This window comes from Maylandia zebra, linkage group LG6 (assembly GCF_041146795.1).
Source record: "Maylandia zebra isolate NMK-2024a linkage group LG6, Mzebra_GT3a, whole genome shotgun sequence".
NCBI lineage: Eukaryota > Metazoa > Chordata > Actinopteri > Cichliformes > Cichlidae > Maylandia > Maylandia zebra.
In genome coordinates this window covers 7,235,420-7,254,479 of record NC_135172.1, presented here as the reverse complement: position 1 = coordinate 7,254,479, position 19,060 = coordinate 7,235,420, and the positions used below count along the sequence as shown (strand labels likewise).

Sequence of the window (19,060 nt, the reverse complement as noted above, 5' to 3'; positions counted from 1 at the left end):
CATTCCCCAACTCCCACAAAGGGAGTGGAGCAGTTGTTTTTTGGGGATCCCTTTAGTATAATGGGTTCTCTGTGGTGGAGCCCATATATGTTGCCCACAGGATTACCTTTTGTGGGCCCATAAAGACAAAATCGGTATGGATCCTACATGGGCCCCACTGTCAGTCTATGCAATATAAAGTACTTTGAAAATGCCTTTCCTTGTGATAAATAAAAGTTGTAAAACTGAGAATTTCTCTTTCTCTCTAAAAGTGGCCTTGGTGAGCTGTGGTTTGGCATTAGAACACCACAAATTATTCCCTCAAGACTTTATAGGAAATATTAAGAGTGCTGTATATGGATTGGAAAACCACAGCAGTCCCAGATGTACTGACTTCATGCCTAATAATAACTCGAAGAGGAAGGAAGTGTGCTTGGTCTAATAGCTACAGTTCTGCCTTCTGCTTACTGAACTGATCATATGAGAACATTGTCATTAGAAGACAACATCTTTCTCTATGGTAAGAAGACTTTGTTTACATTCTTATTTTATTGCACAGTGAAATGCACTAACTCAATTCTTTACTGATGTAATTTTCTTTGAAATCACACAGAGAGATGAGAGGAGCAGCCATGAGTGTAACTGCAGCAGCATTGAGTGGATTTATTGTCCTGCTTCTCACTGTGCCAGGTACTGAATACCTAACCTCTACAATGAAGGGCCTTTTCAGATGAAACTAAAAGAGATATATTTAAAAAATTACAAATGCATCACTTCCCATTACCATGCATTCTTTATTGAGTTATATTATTGTTTTGGTAATAAGATTTGGTAAAAATGTTGACATATTCAGCAACTTTCAGTCTTTTAAGAAGGATAGACATGGATAGGACTGTTTGAAATGTGCAGCACAACATCTGGGTCTGGGTCTAGTTTATCCGAAGGAAACTGACTCTGCACGAGAAAAAGAAAAAAAAAAGGAAAAGGAAAAAAAGGAACCAAACCTCATCACTGCATTTTCACAACTTTCTATTCTGTGTTGGTTACTAGCAAATCAGCCCTTAGAGACCAAAAAATACACTATAAAAAGTTTGTAAAAACAACAACAACAAAAAACAACAACCAATAACTGCCACTTGGATACCAAAAATAGTAAAATAAAATAAAGGAAATTTACCATCACATTAAAATCTTTTTCTGCATGAAAATACAGACAATGGTAAATTAAAATGCAGTTGTTTTGCAGGCAACTGCTGTTGAGATTTGGCTTTGCATAAATAAAATTGAAATTAAAATTGAATTCCATTTTAGCTTTGCATTTACATTAAATCTTGCAGATTCTTATAAAAAATTAAATATTAAATTAAAAAACTTGATTTACCTAATAGCATGGTCAAACTGTCTGATAAAATGAATGAGACTTATAATTGCAGAAAAGTACTGTTATTAGTGGGGGTTTTATAATGTAATTTGATGTGAAAAGTCTTTTTTTTTTATTAATGTAATAAAATAGTGCAATACAATTGGTAATAGAGATTTAGTGACAAAGTGACATAAAGCCACTGTGGTATAATCCATAAAACCCTGTAACCTGCAGTGGTCTCCCTGTGTAAAGTTAATTTTCATCCTATGTCTCTGCTCATAAAATGAAATACTGTTGAGGTTCGACCTACACCCCTTGTTCAGAACTAAAATACAAAATCTGATTGGTGCTGATTTAACCCTTTCACTTTTTAATATATAAAAAAGTAATTCCAAAAATATTTTGATACTGTTAGTGTTAGACACTTTATTTTAAGTACAAACAATAATTTAAGGAATCTAACATTTACATAACAATCAATAAATATGACGATCTCTTAAGAATAACAAAACAGAATTTACGTTTCTGTTTTTATTACTTTTTATTATTTTTATTATTCTTACCAATTTTGGTAATATAAATGCACCACTTGTGAAATGACCATATACCTGTTGACAGTTTAATAAAAGTCGCAGATGTTATGTACTCACTTAAAAAACTGTGCACTCATTTGTAAAAAGTTTCCCCACCATTTTTAAAACTTTAATTACACAACATGTAAAGAAATGAATAAATCCATGTAAACTTACAAAATCTATATTTATTTTACTTTAATTTTTTAGTGTCACTTTAAATCTGTGCACCAAATTTTAAATATGGATTTACAGCAGTAAACTGCATTTAGCTGTTTTACGTTTTCAATAAACATGGAACGTATGCAAAGTTGTAAATTTAGTAATAAATAAATAAATACAAATAAAAATCATGTTTAATTGCAGCCACAGGTTTCTGAGTTTATTTACATTAGGCGTGTTAATGTATTTATATTTTTTACATCTGCATTGTTTACAGTGTACAACAGCAGCCAGGCATGCAGAACTTCTGTTCTGCATTTTTATGAACTGCTCTGTCAGACTCACAGTCTCATTAGAGAGAAAACAGTATCAGATGAAATGTTTTTGACTAACTTAGGTTAAAAAATCCTATTTGTCAATTAACATTACGTTTACTCTTGTAATTCCTTTGTTCACTACAGCTTAACAATTTAATCATAAATAATAATGCTATTTAAAAAAGGAAGGAACGCTCTGCTTTTATAATAACATGCAAAGCTTTTTTATTATTTATGTTGCTTTTCATGTTAAAGAAAATGTAAACAAATGTTTTCATTATTAATGCAACTGTGATTGTGTCTGTAGTGTCTGATGTGCTCTGTGTTACAGCGGTACTGGGTCAGACTGGTTGGTCAGTGACTTACACTTCCACTCACATCTGCGCATTAAAAGGATCAACAGTGGACATAGGCTGCAGCTACAGTTACCCAAACAATAGGAACCGTGGAATTATGTTTCGGGAAAGATTATGGTTTATTAGAAATGAGTATTATGGGCCAGTGGATTTGAGAACAGACCCAGACTACACAGGGCGGGTTGAGCACCAGTTTCATGAGAAGGACTGCACTCTGAGGATCACAGACCTGAGAGAGAGTGACTCAGCTGAGTACAAGTTCAGATTCATGACAAACCAGTATGGTGGAAGTTATACTGGCTCACCTGGAGTCACTTTGACTGTCACAGGTAAGATTTTCATTGAAAATAAATATTGTGTTTGTCTTTCAGTCACTTGCTTTTAGCCATGTTGCTTACATTCAACCTGCTCTGAAGGTTTGTTTTTCCGTGTTCATTCACTTTGATGGTTTAGTTAAAATGAAGACGATTTGTTCTTTCCTTCCATATTCAGACCTGCAGGTGAAGAGAAGAAAATCATCAGCCCACACAGAGCTGCAGTGTCACAGCAGCTGTGATGTAATTGATCCTCCATCATATGTTTGGTACAAAAATGGACAGAAAATAGAGGAAGAAACATCTCTGCGAGTCTCTGTTGGAGGTGATGACAGCAGCTATTCCTGTGCTGTTAAAGGACATGAGGGTTACCGCTCTGCTGCAGTGTGTGAGTTTACTCCACAGTGTCACTATGAAATGTCATGTAACATGTGAAATAAAACCTTCAATATTAGGGGGAAAAAAATCACAATTTAAAGATTTTCATCTCCTCCAGATGTTCCAAAGCTTCCCTCTGTGTCAGTGAGTCCCTCTGCTGAGATAGTGGAGGGCAGTTCAGTGACTCTGACCTGTAGCAGTGATGCTAACCCAGCAGCTAATTACACCTGGTACAAGGAGGATGGTCAAACACCTCTGAGTAAGGAGTGGTGGCTCTCCTTCAGCTCCATCCAGCCCTCTGACTCTGGACAGTATTATTGTACAGCTGAGAATGACCTGGGGAAGAGGACATCTGAATCTGTTTTAATCGACGTGAAATGTCAGTAAATCAACTTTAATAACATTAATTTCTCTTGAACAGTTTCACTTCCTTCCTTATGTCATTATTTGTTGCATATTTAACATTTCCCTAGTTAAAGTGCAGTGATGTCTAAACTAACTGTAAAATATGTCAATAATTCTTCTGAAGCATTAGGTAACTGTATTTTATGCAAATGTCTATATTGTTTAAACTTTTTTTGACAGCAACAAAAAAGCACCAAGAACACAAAAAACTTTTTACTGTTTATTGACATCACTGTGATGTTCCTGTGTTGTATAATCTGTCATCAGTGATCTACACCTCACATACAGGAATGACGACTACATAACAACATCATTTTACATAATTTTGTAAGGACTCACAATAACCATGATGGGGTCTGCTCATGTATCCCGACAACATACAGACAGCCACAATACTTATATTCAGTGTTCTTATTAACATTAATTGATTTTGATAATATCGCCTGCAGATGCTCCAAAGCCTCCCTCTGTGTCAGTGCGTCCTTCTGGTGAAATCAAAGAGGGCGGATCAGTGACTCTGACCTGTAGCAGTGAAGCTAACCCAGCAGCTACGTTTGTCTGGTACAAGATAAGTGGAAGAACACCTCTTAGTGAAGAACGACAGCTTGTCTTCAGATCCATCCAGCCCTCTGACTCTGGACAGTATTACTGTATAGCTGTTAATAAATTAGGGAGGAGGACATCTGAATATATTTCTATTGATGGGAAATGTGAGTGGAACAATTTTTATACATTTTTCTCAAATCCACCAAAAACTTCTCTCTATGATAGTGAGATTTTTCTCTTCTTTTCAAGATTGTATTTACTTATTATTTTCTCTTTTTAAAAATGTTATTTTTCTTTTTCATGTACTGCATCAGATGTCATAAGTCTTTGAGTGATGACTAGTAAATCTGCAATCTTATACTGTACCTCTGATGTAAAATTTGATAATAAAACACTAGAGTTCCAGTTGTTAAAATCTTTTTAATTCCACATCATTTGCCCAATGGTGGTTTGTCTCGCAGATGCTCCAAAGTTTGTGTCAGTGATGCTGAGCCCTTCTAATGAATTCAGGGAGGGCGGATCAGTGACTCTGACCTGTAGCAGTGATGCTAATCCAGCAGCTCAATACTCCTGGTACAAGAAGAATGGACAAAAGCCTCTCAGTAGTGAACAGCAGCTCTCCTTCAGCTCCATTCAGCCATCTGACTCTGGAGAGTATTACTGTACAGCTCAGAACAAAGTGGGGAGGAAGAAATCTGAATATACCTCCATTGATGTCAAATGTGGGTGAACAAGTTTCCAAAAATGTATTCATGTATTTTGAAAAAATATTTGTCCTCAAACATCTGCTTTGTTCTTCTCTCTCCACTTCATAATTCATTTCAGCTGCTGTCGATCCCTGAACTGCTCCATTTCTTCTATGTTTATATGCAACATCTTTGTGAAATCGTTTTATGTCTTAATTTTAAAGGATATATTTGCATATATCCTTTAAAATTAAGACATAAAACGATTTCACATGTCAGCCGATCATGATCATTGACTTCCATTTAGTTGTGAAAATGATAAATACTTTCTGTGTTGTTTGATCTGTTTAATAATTCAACCTTTGAAGGAACTAATAAACATGCTGTTGTCTGCCTGTGTTTCCTCCAGATGATCCAAAGCTTCCCTCTGTGTCAGTGAGTCCTTCTGGTGAAATCAAGGAGGGCACTGGAGTGACTCTGACCTGTAGCAGTGATGCTAACCCAGCAGCTCAATACTCCTGGTACAAGAAGAATGGACAAAAACCTCTCAGTAATGAACGGCAGCTCTCCTTCAGCTCCATCCAGTCCTCTGACTCTGGACAGTATTACTGTACAGCTGTGAACAAGCTGGGGTCAAAACTTAAATCCATCGCTATTGATGTGAAATGTAAGTCAAATAATTTTCACAAAAATGTCTGTAAATATTTCTACATGCTTGTCTATAATATCATTTTTCTTCTGGTCTGTCTGCTTCATGTTTACAGTCAGCTGCTGTTACATTTAGCACAGGTCAGATAGAGCAGAGCGCGGCTGTGACTGGTGATTCAACAGCTGCTAAAAATGAAGGGAAAGTCTAGGATCTATCAAGTTTAAAAACATATATGATCATCTGTTCTCCATCTGTAGATGATCTGTACTGAATGCCAGAAAACTGCATCTGTCAAAGATGAAACATGGTGTCCCCTGGTGGCTGGAACAGTTTCATACCACAGTGCTCTCTCTCTGTTTTACTCACAACACATACTTGAAGACCTGAACTTTACTACATAAAACTGATTTCAGTGTTTTTAACTACAGTAGCTGGTCCAGAAGATCTCCAGTATAAAGCAGTCTTTATTTAGTTTGTGTATTTTTGTTCTTCTCATTTGTTGTTTACATAATCAAACCAAACCCTGATGTATGCCTAGAAATGCAAACTAAAAGAGAAATATGTCACAAAGCCACACATGCTGTTAAGCATATTGTTTTTTCCAATTAGAAGTAAAATTATCGAAGCTTCTGTAAAACACATCTGTCTGTGGTTTCTAGACAATCTGCAAATCTTTCCTTTACTGACACAGTGATGGTGGAAAGTTTGAACTGGCCTTCATGTTCCCAGAAATGAACTGTAATTTGATCCACTCATTCAGTCACAGTATGTCTGAGGATGACGACATTCCTGCTAACAACATCCAGAACCCTTCACTCCTGTTATTGTACACTTACACAGTTAGTTGATTTGGTCAGAAATTCAAACTACAGTTATTTTCCTGAGTTTTCTCTTCCAGATGCTCCAAAGCCTCCCTCTGTGTCAGTGAGTCCTTCTGGTGAAATCAAGGAGAACGTTTCAGTGACTCTGACCTGTAGCAGTGATGCTAACCCAGCAGCTGCATATGTCTGGTACAAGATGAACAATCAAACACCTGTCAGTACAGATTCACAGCTCTCCTTCAAGTCCATCCAGCCTGCTGACTCTGGAGAGTATTACTGTACAGCTGAGAACAGGCTGGGAACATCAACACCTACAAACATTTCTGTTGATGTGAAATGTGAGTAAAACAGCTTTTTTAGCCTTGTTTTGTTTAGAACATTTTGCCATTTATTCAGATCATAAAGTTACAATGGGACTGAGAACATCTCTCTGATAACACCATCCAAATCTCATTACTGAGAAGCTCCAGTAGCATCAGGTTCATTGAGTTGTTTGATCTGTTTAATAATTCAACCTTTGAAGGAACTAATAACATGCTTTTGTCTCCCTGTGTTTCCTCCAGACAACCCAAAGTCTCCCTCTGTGTCAGTGAGTCCATCTGGTGAAATCACAGAGGGCACTGCAGTGACTCTGACCTGTAGCAGTGATGCTAACCCAGCTGCTACGTATGTCTGGTACAAGAGGAACAGCCAACCACTCAGCAAAAACCCACAGCTCATCTTCAGCTCCATCCAGTCCTCTGACTCTGAAGAGTATTACTGTAGAGCTGTGAACAAGCTGGGGTCAAAACTTAAATCCATCACTATTGATGTGAAATGTAAGTCACACGATTTTCACAAAGACTTTCAACATTCGTCACAGGTCACTTAGTTCAGAGCCTGACTTTGAGCCAGTGATTCAATAACTGTTGATAAATAAAGGGTAATCTAGGCTCCCTGAAGTTTATAATCATGTATATTTCTTATTGTGTGGGGGAACATTCATTTACAGGCTTGTTACACTTAAACTTCTTATCTTTTAAATTGTTCAGGGACTCTAATTCTGAAAGAATCTTAATATTGAACATTTCAATTGAATACTCATATATAGATATTTGCTTGCAGCAAATAGAGGCTGTGTACACTGTTACGTCACCACTAAGAGGTCTAGGGATGTGAGTGTGGGGATCGGTAACAAGTGGGTCCAGAATGGAATGAAAAGGAAACCAGACAGTCAATATATAATATAGCTTTATTACAAATAATCTTGACCAAAAGAGCCAGCAACACCGTTTTATCAATAATGCAAAGAAACAAAGGAAGCAGTTGCAGCAACAAAGGAAAAAACCACCTAACAAATAAAGGAGACACTTCTGGGGCCCACAAGCCCGTCTACTCACTCAACTTAACTCCTCAACACAGGCATGACAGACACACAAAGGACCCTTTCCAACACCTAGAGAACTGCTGTAGAGCCACAGGGGAAAAACCACCACACATACAGTTCATCTCCAGCTTATATAACCTCAGAGAAGTGATTGCTGACTGAGCCCAGGTGGTAAATGAGGCCAATGAACAAGAGCTGTGTCCTGGGGAGAGAGAAGAGTGAGAGAGAGACAGAGGGGTGGAGCAAGAGAGGAGGAGGTGGAGAGAGAACACCACCACACCCACACAAGGACAGTTTCAGGAGGATGATCTGATATCCTCGTGTTGGTGTTGTTCCCAGACCATCATGAAAATGTTGTTCCAGGTTTAACATTGCAAGTGACCAATCACATTGTTGTGACGTTATTCTTTTGCGCACCAAGCCATTCGTGCATTTATGAAATTCCAATGTTGCAAGGACAATATCAATTCTGCTTACTGTTTATTAAAGGGTTACGGTTAGGGTTAGGTTTAGGGTCAGGGTCCGTTGATCGGCGGACAGAGGCGGTTTCTCGCAGCTTAAGTACAGTTTTTTGTTTTACGCCGGTTTTACCCGAAGTCGCAAAAGTATGACGTCACAACATTCTGATTGGTCACTTGCAATGTTGATCCTGGAACAACATTTAGTATGATGATCTGGGAACAACACCAACACGAGGATATCAGATCAACCGTGTCAGGAGGCCCTGCTAGGGCCATAACATACACCAAGAAAAGCAAGGTAGAAGACAGAAAGTGATACTTGCACTCGATGGTTATTGCTGACTTAAGTTTCTAAACATGAAAGCATTAAATTGCTGGATCCTGGAATATCCAGCAATTAATGCGCAGACAGAAACACTCTGATTGCTCAACAACATCCATGTGCGTGTGTATTCTGGTCTAAAGAAATATGCCAGAAATATGTCTGGCTCTGTTCTAAACACTTTGAGTGATTAACAAGGTCAGTGAAATGCTGCTGTGGGAGAGGGACCCAAAGCACTGGCACTAATAGACTTTAATTTCCACCACGGTTGCAAGGTCATAACACAGCTTGAAAAAAAATTCCCCTTCAGATACTAGGACCGGACTGAAGATGATTAAAAAAAACAACCAATGTCCAAAGAACAACATTGAAACACCTTCATAAAACCTGGAGAGCACTTTAGAAACATGCAGTAGGTGAAAGTCTGTCCTCTCTTATGCAAAATTCAGATAAGTGATGGGCGGCTCAAAACCTTCGGACAAATATCAGAGTTTAAAGAAATATGAAGCATAAATCTAACAGTTGTAGCCTAACAGAAAAATATAAGACACGTTCATAGTATAAACAAAAGTCTGAACAAGTAACAACCCAGCAAACAAAACTGAAGAATGTTGTTGTAATAGTGGCAGACATAACCTCCACATCTGGTTTTGGATCTTTGAGGAAGACTGAAATTTCTTTAAGTTATTTAATTTAATTTTTAATTTGATCTCTTTATTTGATAAGATTGAAATGCATGAATGAAGAACTATTTGCTGGAAATACTTTTGGTGATTGCAGTCAGTTTGACCATTAAGGCATTTTACACTGCAAAAGTTAAAGACCCTACAAAAGCACTAAGAAAATCACAATAATCCAAGACTATCTTTGAGCAAGCATTTAGGTACTTTTATAGGTGATTATCTAAGTCAAACATTTGTGAAGGAAGTGCCATCTTTCAATGACACTCTGCAATTGAGTGTTCATAGTGGAAAATAGATATGCCCCAAGAGAAGAAGGGGAGAGTCCTAGCAGCTGGCAGCTAGCTGACCTGGCTAAGAGCAGGAAATGCGAAGAGGCTGTATCTGCAGAAGGTTCTGGGTTGAAACTTCCTGGTCAGTCAAAGCCTTTCTGTGAAATCTACATAGATTTGTCAGAGTTCAAAAACCTGCTTGTTAGTTGAACTGTTGATAAAGATGCAGATGTTTGAGTGTAAATTTGTGCTGTGATAGGCTCTGTCTGTATTGCCTGTATCCTGCTTCTTACCCAGTTACATCTGGTCAATAAAACCTCCATTATAAGGCAATCATTATTGTTTTCAGAATTGGATATTTGTTCCAATAGTTTGTTGTTTATCATTAGTAAGGCAAACTCTGATAATATATGTTATGGGAATATCTTCATGTGTTCCTGCTAACACCATCCAGAACTCTTCACTCCTCTCATTGTAAACTTACACAGTTAGTTGATTTGGTCAGAAATTCAAACTGCAGTTACCTCTCTGTGTTTTCTCCTGCAGATGCTCCAAAGCCTCCCTCTGTGTCAGTGAGTCCTTCTGGTGAAATCACAGAGGGCACTTCAGTGACTCTGACCTGTAGCAGTGATGCTAACCCAGCAGCTACGTATGTCTGGTACAAGATGAACAATCAAACACCTGTCAGTACAGATTCACAGCTCTCCTTCAAGTCCATCCAGCCTGCTGACTCTGGAGAGTATTACTGTACAGTTGAGAACAGGCTGGGAACATCAACACCTACAAACATTTCTGTTGATGTGAAATGTGAGTAAAACAGGGCGTCATGGTTGTCAGTGTTTGAGATTTTCAAATCATGATATTCATTTTGATTCACATTGTCTATAGTATTCTATTTAAGATGCTGGGGTAAATAATGTTGTTTGCTAATCAACTAAATGATGTGGCTGAAATTTCATCATTATCTGATCAATAATTCAAACTTTGAAGGAAATTATACGATATTGAATCCCTTTGTTTTCTCCTGCAGATGCTCCAAAGCCTCCCTCTGTCTCAGTGCGTCCCTCTGGTGAAATCAAAGAGGGCACTTCAGTCACTCTGACCTGTAGCAGTGAAGCTAACCCAGCAGCTACGTTTGTCTGGTACAAGACAAATGGAAGGACACCTCTCAGTAAAGAACCACAGCTTGTCTTCAGATCCATCGAGCCCTCTGACTCTGGACAGTATTACTGTATAGCTGCTAATACAGTGGGGACGACATCTGAATATATTTCTATTAATGTGAACTGTGAGTGGAAATAATTTCATATATTTCTCTCAGATCCATCAATAACTTCTCTCTATGACAGTGAGATTTAATCTCCCTTCAGAGGATAAATTTTTTTTAAAGTTTTTTATATACTGCATAGGTTGTCATAAAACTTCGGCTCATTTCTGTAGTAATTCTACAACTTTATATCTTTGCTAAGAAGAAAATAAATAGATTCAACTACTGCACAAGACTTCGAGCTGTTACAGTGTTTAAATTCCTCATCATTTTAACAAATTACTGATCATTTGCACAACTGTTTTTCACACAGATGCTCCAAAGTTTGTGTCAGTGATGGTGAACCCTTCTAATGAATTCAGGGAGGGCGGATCAGTGACTCTGATCTGTAGCAGTGATGCTAATCCAGCAGCTCAATACTCCTGGTACAAGAAGAATGGTCAAAAACCTCTCAGTAATGAACAGCAGCTCTCCTTCAGCTCCATCCAGCCCTCTGACTCTGGAGAGTATTACTGTACAGCTCAGAACAAAGTGGGGAGGAAGAAATCTGAATATACCTCCATTGATGTCAAATGTGGGTGAACAAGTTTATTTGTTTTAAGAAAAACTTTCTAAAATCCCTTCGTGTATAATTAAAATTGATTAACCTCAAACATTTGCTTTGTTAATCTCTGTCTGTTTCATAATTCATTTCAGCTACTGTCGATCACTGAACTGCTCCATTTATTGCATTTTTATATGCCACATATTCCCTTTGAAATCAATGCACAAAACTATTTCACATATCAGGTAATCATGATCATTGACTTCCATCAAGTAGTGAAATGATAAAAACGTTGTGATTTTTCAAAATGTACCTTTCAGTATATTAACCTTTTACACCTTTTACAGATGTAACTTCTTTAAAAAGGATAAATTCAATTTTCTTCATTAGTTTTTTTCTTGCATGCCAACTTATAAACATTTCAGTGCACATCCACATCTGCTGAATCATGTAAATAGTCCAATTTCATCAAATCTTAAAGTCATAGTGTAGATGGGAACATCTCTCTGATAACACCATCCAAATCTCCTCACTGAGAACTTCTGTAGCATCAGGTTCATTGAGTTGTTTGATCTGTTTAATAATTCAACCTTTGAAGGAACTAATAACATGCTTTTGTCTCCCTGTGTTTCCTCCAGATGATCCAAAGCCTCCCTCTGTGTCAGTGAGTCCGTCTGGTGAAATCACAGAGGGCACTGCAGTGACTCTGACCTGTAGCAGTGATGCTAACCCAGCAGCTACGTATGTCTGGTACAAGAGGAACAGCCAACCACTCGGCAAAAACCCACAGCTCATCTTCAGCTCCATCCAGTCCTCTGACTCTGGAGAGTATTACTGTAGAGCTGTGAACAAGCTGGGGTCAACACTTAAATCCATCACTATTGATGTGAAATGTAGGTCAAACAATTTTCATAACAGCATTTTTTTTGTTCTCATAATTTCTTGTTTACAATTAGTGAAGTAAACTGTGATATAAGTTATGGAAATGCCATAAGTCTGCTGTCAGACTCGACAACAAAGACTTCGCAACTTACCAGTCTGAGGACGTTAACATTCGTGCTAACACCATCCAGAACTCTTCTGTCCTGTCTATGTACACTTACACAGTTAGTTGATTTGATCAGAAATTCAAACTGCAGTTACCTCCCTGTGTTTTCTCCTGCAGATGCTCCAAAGCCTCCCTCTGTGTCAGTGAGTCCTTCTGGTGAAATCACAGAGGGCACTTCAGTGACTCTGACCTGTAGCAGTGATGCTAACCCAGCAGCTACGTATGTCTGGTACAAGATGAACAATCAAACACCTGTCAATACAGATTCACAGCTCTCCTTCAAGTCCATCCAGCCTGCTGACTCTGGAGAGTATTACTGTACAGCTGAGAACAGGCTGGGAACATCAACACCTACAAACATTTCTGTTGATGTGAAATGTGAGTAAAACAGGGCGTCATGGTTGTCAGTGTTTGAGATGTCAGTGTTTTGATTCACATTGTGTATAGTATCCCATTTCAGATATTGTGGTAAATAATGCCATTTATTCATATCATCAATTCAATGAGTCGGCTTAGATTTTGTCTTTGATCTAATCAATAATTTGAGCTTTGATCAAAACAATACCTTGCTATTATTTCCCTTTGCTTTCTCCTGCAGATGCTCCAAAGCCTCCCTCTGTGTCAGTGCGTCCGTCTGGTGAAATCAAAGAGGGCACTTCAGTGACTCTGACCTGTAGCAGTGATGCTAACCCAGCAGCTACGTTTGTCTGGTACAAGACAAATGGAAGGACACCTCTCAGTAAAGAACCACAGCTTGTCTTCAGATCCATCGAGCCCTCTGACTCTGGACAGTATTACTGTATAGCTGCTAATACAGTGGGGACAACATCTGAATATATTTCTATTAAAGTGAACTGTGAGTGGAAAAAATGTCATATATTTCTTTGAAATCCATCAATAACTTCTCTCTGTGATAGTGAGATTTAATCTCCCTTCAGATATTTTTATTTTATTTTATTTTTTATATACTGCATGAGTTGTCATAAAACTTCATTCCTTTAGCAATTCTACAGCCTTAAACTCCTTCTCTGCAGAAAAAAATATGTTTAAATGTTACACTTTTGGCTGTTACATTATGTCAATTTCACAACATTTCAACAATGATGTTTTTTCTCGCAGATGCTCCAAAGTTTGTGTCAGTGATGGTGAGCCCTTCTAATGAATTCAGGGAGGGCGGATCAGTGACTCTGACCTGTAGCAGTGATGCTAATCCAGCAGCTCAATACTCCTGGTACAAGAAGAATGGACAAAAGCCTCTCAGTAGTGAACAGCAGCTCTCCTTCAGCTCCATCCAGTCCTCTGACTCTGGAGAGTATTACTGTACAGTTCAGAACAAAGTGGGGAGGAAGAAATCTGAATATACCTCCATTGATGTCAAATGTGGGTACATTTTTTAAGAAAAATGTTTGAAAATTCCCTTCATGTCTCCTCACTGAGAAGCTCCTGTAGCATTAGATTCGTTGAGTTGTTTGATCTGTTTAATAATTCAACTTTTGAAGGAACTAATAAACATGCTGTTGTCTGCCTGTGTTTCCTCCAGATGATCCAAAGCCTCCCTCTGTGTCAGTGAGTCCGTCTGGTGAAATCACAGAGGGCACTGGAGTGACTCTGACCTGTAGCAGTGATGCTAACCCAGCAGCTACGTTTGTCTGGTACAAGAGGAACAGCCAAGCACTCGGCAAAAACCCACAGCTCATCTTCAACTCCATCCAGTCCTCTGACTCTGGAGAGTATTACTGCAGAGCTGTGAACAAGCTGGGGTCAACATTTAAATCCATCACTATTGTTGTGAAATGTAAGTCAAACAATTTTCACAAAAGCAGGTTTCAACATGTCTGTCAGTATTTCTACATATGTTGGTCTATAATATCATCTTTCTTTGGGTCTGCCTGCTTCATGATTGCAGACAGCTGCTGTCTCTCCCTGAGCAGAGCAAATTAAGATAAAACGTTATTTTTCTTTTTTGTGTTACATTTTTAGCACACAGTGTTACTGTGCTGTTCTGGTCAGTCAATCAGAAATATGAAAGGTACTTTTCATCTTCATCTTGTCTTCTATTTATGGTTATAAACTTATCACAGGTCACTTAGAGGAGAGCCCGACTTTGACTCTGTGCTGGTGATTCAGTGACTATTGATAAGTAAAACCTCATCTTGGCTCCATGACGTTTAAAAACATAATATGACCTATATTATCTTCCTCACTAAGAAAACAAATTGACATTTAGGACTCTGATAGTAAGATTTCCTCTAAGGTACATTTTTCAATCAAAATTTGTAAAATATATTTTTTAACATTTTCATCCTTTGAGGACTGCAGTTTTCCAGAAAGTTTTCTGTGATTCCTCTTTCTCGAGAAGAAATAAATGTCAGTACTTATGGTGGAATCAGGTTGATACAGTGGTCATCATTGTCGACTTATTATAAGAAGGTTCTGGGCTGAAACTTCCTGGTCAGTCAAAGCCTATCTGTGAAGTCTGTCCAAAAACCTGCTTGTTAGTTTAACTGGTGATTCAGATGTCAATGTTTCAGTCTGTATTTGTGCCGTGATAGACTTTGCCTGTATCCTGCTTGTCACTCAGTTATGTCTGGTCAATAAAAACTCCAGTATAAGGCAATCATTATTATTTTCAGTATCTGTATTTTTGATCTTGTAATTTCTTGTTTACCATTAGTATGGAAATATCATAATGAGGATGTTGACGTTCCTGCTAACACCATCCAGAACTCTTTACTTGTGTCATTGTACACTTACACAGTTAGTTGATTTGGTCAGAAATTCAAACTACAGTTACCTCCCTGTGTTTTCTCCTCCAGATGCTCCAAAGCCTCCCTCTGTGTCAGTGAGTCCGTCTGGTGAAATCAAGGAGGGCACTTCAGTGACTCTGACCTGTGTCAGTGAAGCTAACCCAGCAGCTACATATGTCTGGTACAAGATGAACAATCAAACATCTGTGAGTACAGATTCACAGCTCTCCTTCAAGTCCATCCAGCCTGCTGACTCTGGAGAGTATTACTGTACAGCTGAGAACAGGCTGGGAACATCAACACCTACAAACATTTCTGTTGATGTGAAATGTGAGTAAAACAGGGCGTTTAGGAAACCTTCAGCTCATGAGTGTCAGTGTTTGAGATTTGCAAATCATTACATTCATTTTGATTCACATTGTCCATAGACCCTTTTTTAGATATTGTGGTAATTTGTTTCATTTTTTCATCAAATCATAATGTGGCTAAGCTTTTGTCTTTAATCTGATCAATAATTCAACCATCACACCCTCCGGTCCCCTTTCTTGAAGATGGGAACCACCACCCCAGTCTGTCAATCCAACCTCCATGCAACATTGTAGAGACGTGTCAACCTGGACAGCCCTGGACAGCATCCAGAGCCTTTAGGAACTCAGGGAAGACTTCATTTACTGCAGGGGCTCTGCCACCGAGGAGTTGTTTAACTGCCTCAGTTATCTTGCCCATAGAGATTGGCGAGTCATCCCCCTCATTCCCAGACTCTGCTTCCTCAACAAAAGACGTGCCAGTGGGATTAAGGAGGTCCTCGAAGTATTCCTTCCACCACCCAACAATTTTCTCAGTTCAAGTCAGCAGCGCTTCACTCAATGCAAGTAGAGCTCTGTGTGTTGAAGATCTCGTGGACTGGGGCCGATGTCCAGCATTCCCAGTGGATCGGTCTGCCAGGACCTCTGCTCCTGGCTGCTGCTGGCACAAAATGCACCCGACCCCTACGGCGTCTCCTGCAGGTGGTGGGCCTGCAGGAGGATGGGCCCATGTCTCTCTTTTGGGCTGTGCCCGGCTCAGCCCTGTGGACTAAGGCCCGGCCACCATACACTCGCCTTTGGGCAGCTTCCCCAGGCCTGGCTCCAGGACGGGGCCCCGGTAACCCTATACTGGGCAGGGTGAACTTCTAAATCGCTCTTTGTCTAGTCCTTCACCAAGGACCATTTTGCCATGGGAGACCCTACCAGGGGGCAGAAGCCCCTGGACAACATAGCCCCTGGGTTCCCTGGGACACATAAACCCCTCTACCACCATAAGGTAGTGATATGCGGAGGGGATCTTTAAAAAAAAGATACAATGCTGTCATTTTTCTTTGCTTTCTCCTGCAGATGGTCCAAAGCCTCCCTCTGTCTCAGTGCGTCCCTCTGGTGAAATCAAAGAGGGCACTTCAGTCACTCTGACCTGTAGCAGTGAAGCTAACCCAGCAGCTACGTTTGTCTGGTACAAGACAAATGGAAGGACACCTCTCAGTAAAGAACCACAGCTTGTCTTCAGATCCATCGAGCCCTCTGACTCTGGACAGTATTACTGTATAGCTGCTAATACAGTGGGGACGACATCTGAATATGTTTCTATTAATGTGAACTGTGAGTGGAAATAATTTCATATATTTCTCTCAGATCCATCAATAACTTCTCTCTATGACAGTGAGATTTAATCTCTCTTCAGAAGATTTATTTTTATTTAATTTTTTATATACTGCATCAACTTTCATAAAACTTTGTCACATTTCTATAGTAATTCTACAGCCTTATACCTTTGTTTAGAAGAAAAAAAATAGGGTCAACTACTGTACAAAACTTCAAGCTGTTACACTTTATAAATTCCTCATCATTTTAACAAATTAGTGATAATTTGCACAATTGTTTTTTCTCACAGATGCTCCAAAGTTTGTGTCAGTGATGGTGAGCCCTTCTAATGAATTCAGGGAGGGCGGATCAGTGACTCTGATCTGTAGCAGTGATGCTAATCCAGCAGCTCAATACTCCTGGTACAAGAAGAATGGTCAAAAACCTCTCAGTAATGAACAGCAGCTCTCCTTCAGCTCCATCCAGCCCTCTGACTCTGGAGAGTATTACTGTAGAGCTCAGAACAAAGTGGGGAGGAAGAAATCTGAATATACCTCCATTGATGTCAAATGTGGGTGAACATGTTAGTTTTTTTAAGAACAACTTTTGAAAATTCCCTTCATGTCTAATCAAAATTAATTAACCTCAAACATCTGCTTTGTTAATCTCTGTCTGCTTCATAATTCATTTCAGCTGCTGTCATTATCTTTATATGCTATGCATTCCATCTAAAATTAAGACATAAAACAGTTTCACATGTCAGCTAATCATGATCATTGACTTCCATTTGGTTGCCATGATAAATGATAAATCTAAACAATAAATGTTTTCTCTCATGACACTATGTAAACATTTCAGTGCACATCCACATTTGCTGTATCATGTTCATGGTTTAGACGATCTGACGTTTTTTCCTGGTGCACCACTACCATGAAGTTCAGCCCCAGATCTAAAAATGCTGGGAGTAAAATGTACATAATAACATAATGCATAATTTGAAAGTCTCACAAAGCCATATTTCATTTACAATAGAACATATAAAGAAATCTAAATCTAACTAAAATGAGAAAAACACTCCCTCATTTTAAATTTGATGGCAGGATGTCTCCAAACCTTGGATCATGGCCCTGATTTTTTTTTTGTGTAACGTTTCTTCTTCTTTTAATAATCATAATCATCTGGGAATTGAGGAGACAAGTTGCTGGACTTTTGGAAAGAGACTGTTGTCTCATTCTCTTCTGATGTAGGATTCTAGCTGCTCATTGGTCCTGATGTTATCTTTATTGTATTGCTTTTGTATAATGATGTCTTACAGTTCAATTCAGCACCTGGACTCTTTCACTATCAACTAATAAATTAAGTATGTGGTTTAGCATTACCCTCCAATTGGAACGCCTTTCAACACCCACTGGTAAAAGGCCTTACATCAGTAACTGTGTAGGAGAATGATGTCAAAGCTGTATACACCTGTATATACCTGTATATGCCTGTATACACCCGTATATACCCGTATATGCCTGTATACACCCGTATATACCTGTATATGCCTGTATATACTTGTATACACCCATATATACCTGTATATACCTGTATACACCTGTATATACCTGTATATGCCTGTATACACCCAAATATACCTGTATATGCCTGTATATACTTGTATACACCCATATATACCTGTATATACCTGTATACACCCGTATATACCTGTATATACCTGTATACACCCAAATATACCTGTATATGCCTGTATACACCCGTATATACCTGTATATGCCTGTATATACTTGTATACACCCATATATACCTGTATATACCTGTATACACCTGTATATACCTGTATATACCTGTATACACCCAAATATACCTGTATACACCCGTATATACCTGTATATACCTGTATATACTCCCTCGAATCTTTCTGCTACTGAAATCCCCATAACTGACCACTTCCTCCTTTCATTTAATCTCACTCTCTGCTGCTCTTCTACCAAGCCAACCCGTCTCATCTCGTTCCGCAACATCAAGAACATTGATATGGACATTCTCACTACCAGTTTGGACAATGTTCAGATTCCGGACTTCTATTCTAATCCTGATGATTTGTTGTTATATTATAATAATTGTCTACGCACGGTCCTTGATTCTCTGGCTTCTGTAAAAACCCACTCTGTTTCCTTCGCTCGCTCTGC

General features: G+C 38.8%; 1 protein-coding gene across 1 annotated transcript in view; it reads left to right on the top strand.

The window, feature by feature from the left end:
* The first annotated feature begins 411 nt into the window (after window positions 1–411).
* Window positions 412–19,060, top strand: part of LOC101486197 (sialoadhesin) — a 34,469-nt gene continuing 15,820 nt past the window's right edge. The window contains exons 1-21 of the mRNA XM_076885361.1: window positions 412–499; window positions 593–669; window positions 2,725–3,078; window positions 3,242–3,451; window positions 3,560–3,820; window positions 4,296–4,556; window positions 4,854–5,114; window positions 5,488–5,745; window positions 6,626–6,886; window positions 7,112–7,366; window positions 10,196–10,456; window positions 10,680–10,937; window positions 11,230–11,490; window positions 12,099–12,353; window positions 12,626–12,886; window positions 13,107–13,364; window positions 13,628–13,888; window positions 14,049–14,303; window positions 15,325–15,585; window positions 16,629–16,886; window positions 17,179–17,439. Of these exons, the coding sequence (XP_076741476.1) occupies window positions 597–669; window positions 2,725–3,078; window positions 3,242–3,451; window positions 3,560–3,820; window positions 4,296–4,556; window positions 4,854–5,114; window positions 5,488–5,745; window positions 6,626–6,886; window positions 7,112–7,366; window positions 10,196–10,456; window positions 10,680–10,937; window positions 11,230–11,490; window positions 12,099–12,353; window positions 12,626–12,886; window positions 13,107–13,364; window positions 13,628–13,888; window positions 14,049–14,303; window positions 15,325–15,585; window positions 16,629–16,886; window positions 17,179–17,439 (5,044 nt within the window). The 5' untranslated portion in view covers window positions 412–499; window positions 593–596. The remainder of the gene's footprint in view (window positions 500–592; window positions 670–2,724; window positions 3,079–3,241; window positions 3,452–3,559; window positions 3,821–4,295; window positions 4,557–4,853; window positions 5,115–5,487; window positions 5,746–6,625; window positions 6,887–7,111; window positions 7,367–10,195; window positions 10,457–10,679; window positions 10,938–11,229; window positions 11,491–12,098; window positions 12,354–12,625; window positions 12,887–13,106; window positions 13,365–13,627; window positions 13,889–14,048; window positions 14,304–15,324; window positions 15,586–16,628; window positions 16,887–17,178; window positions 17,440–19,060) is intronic.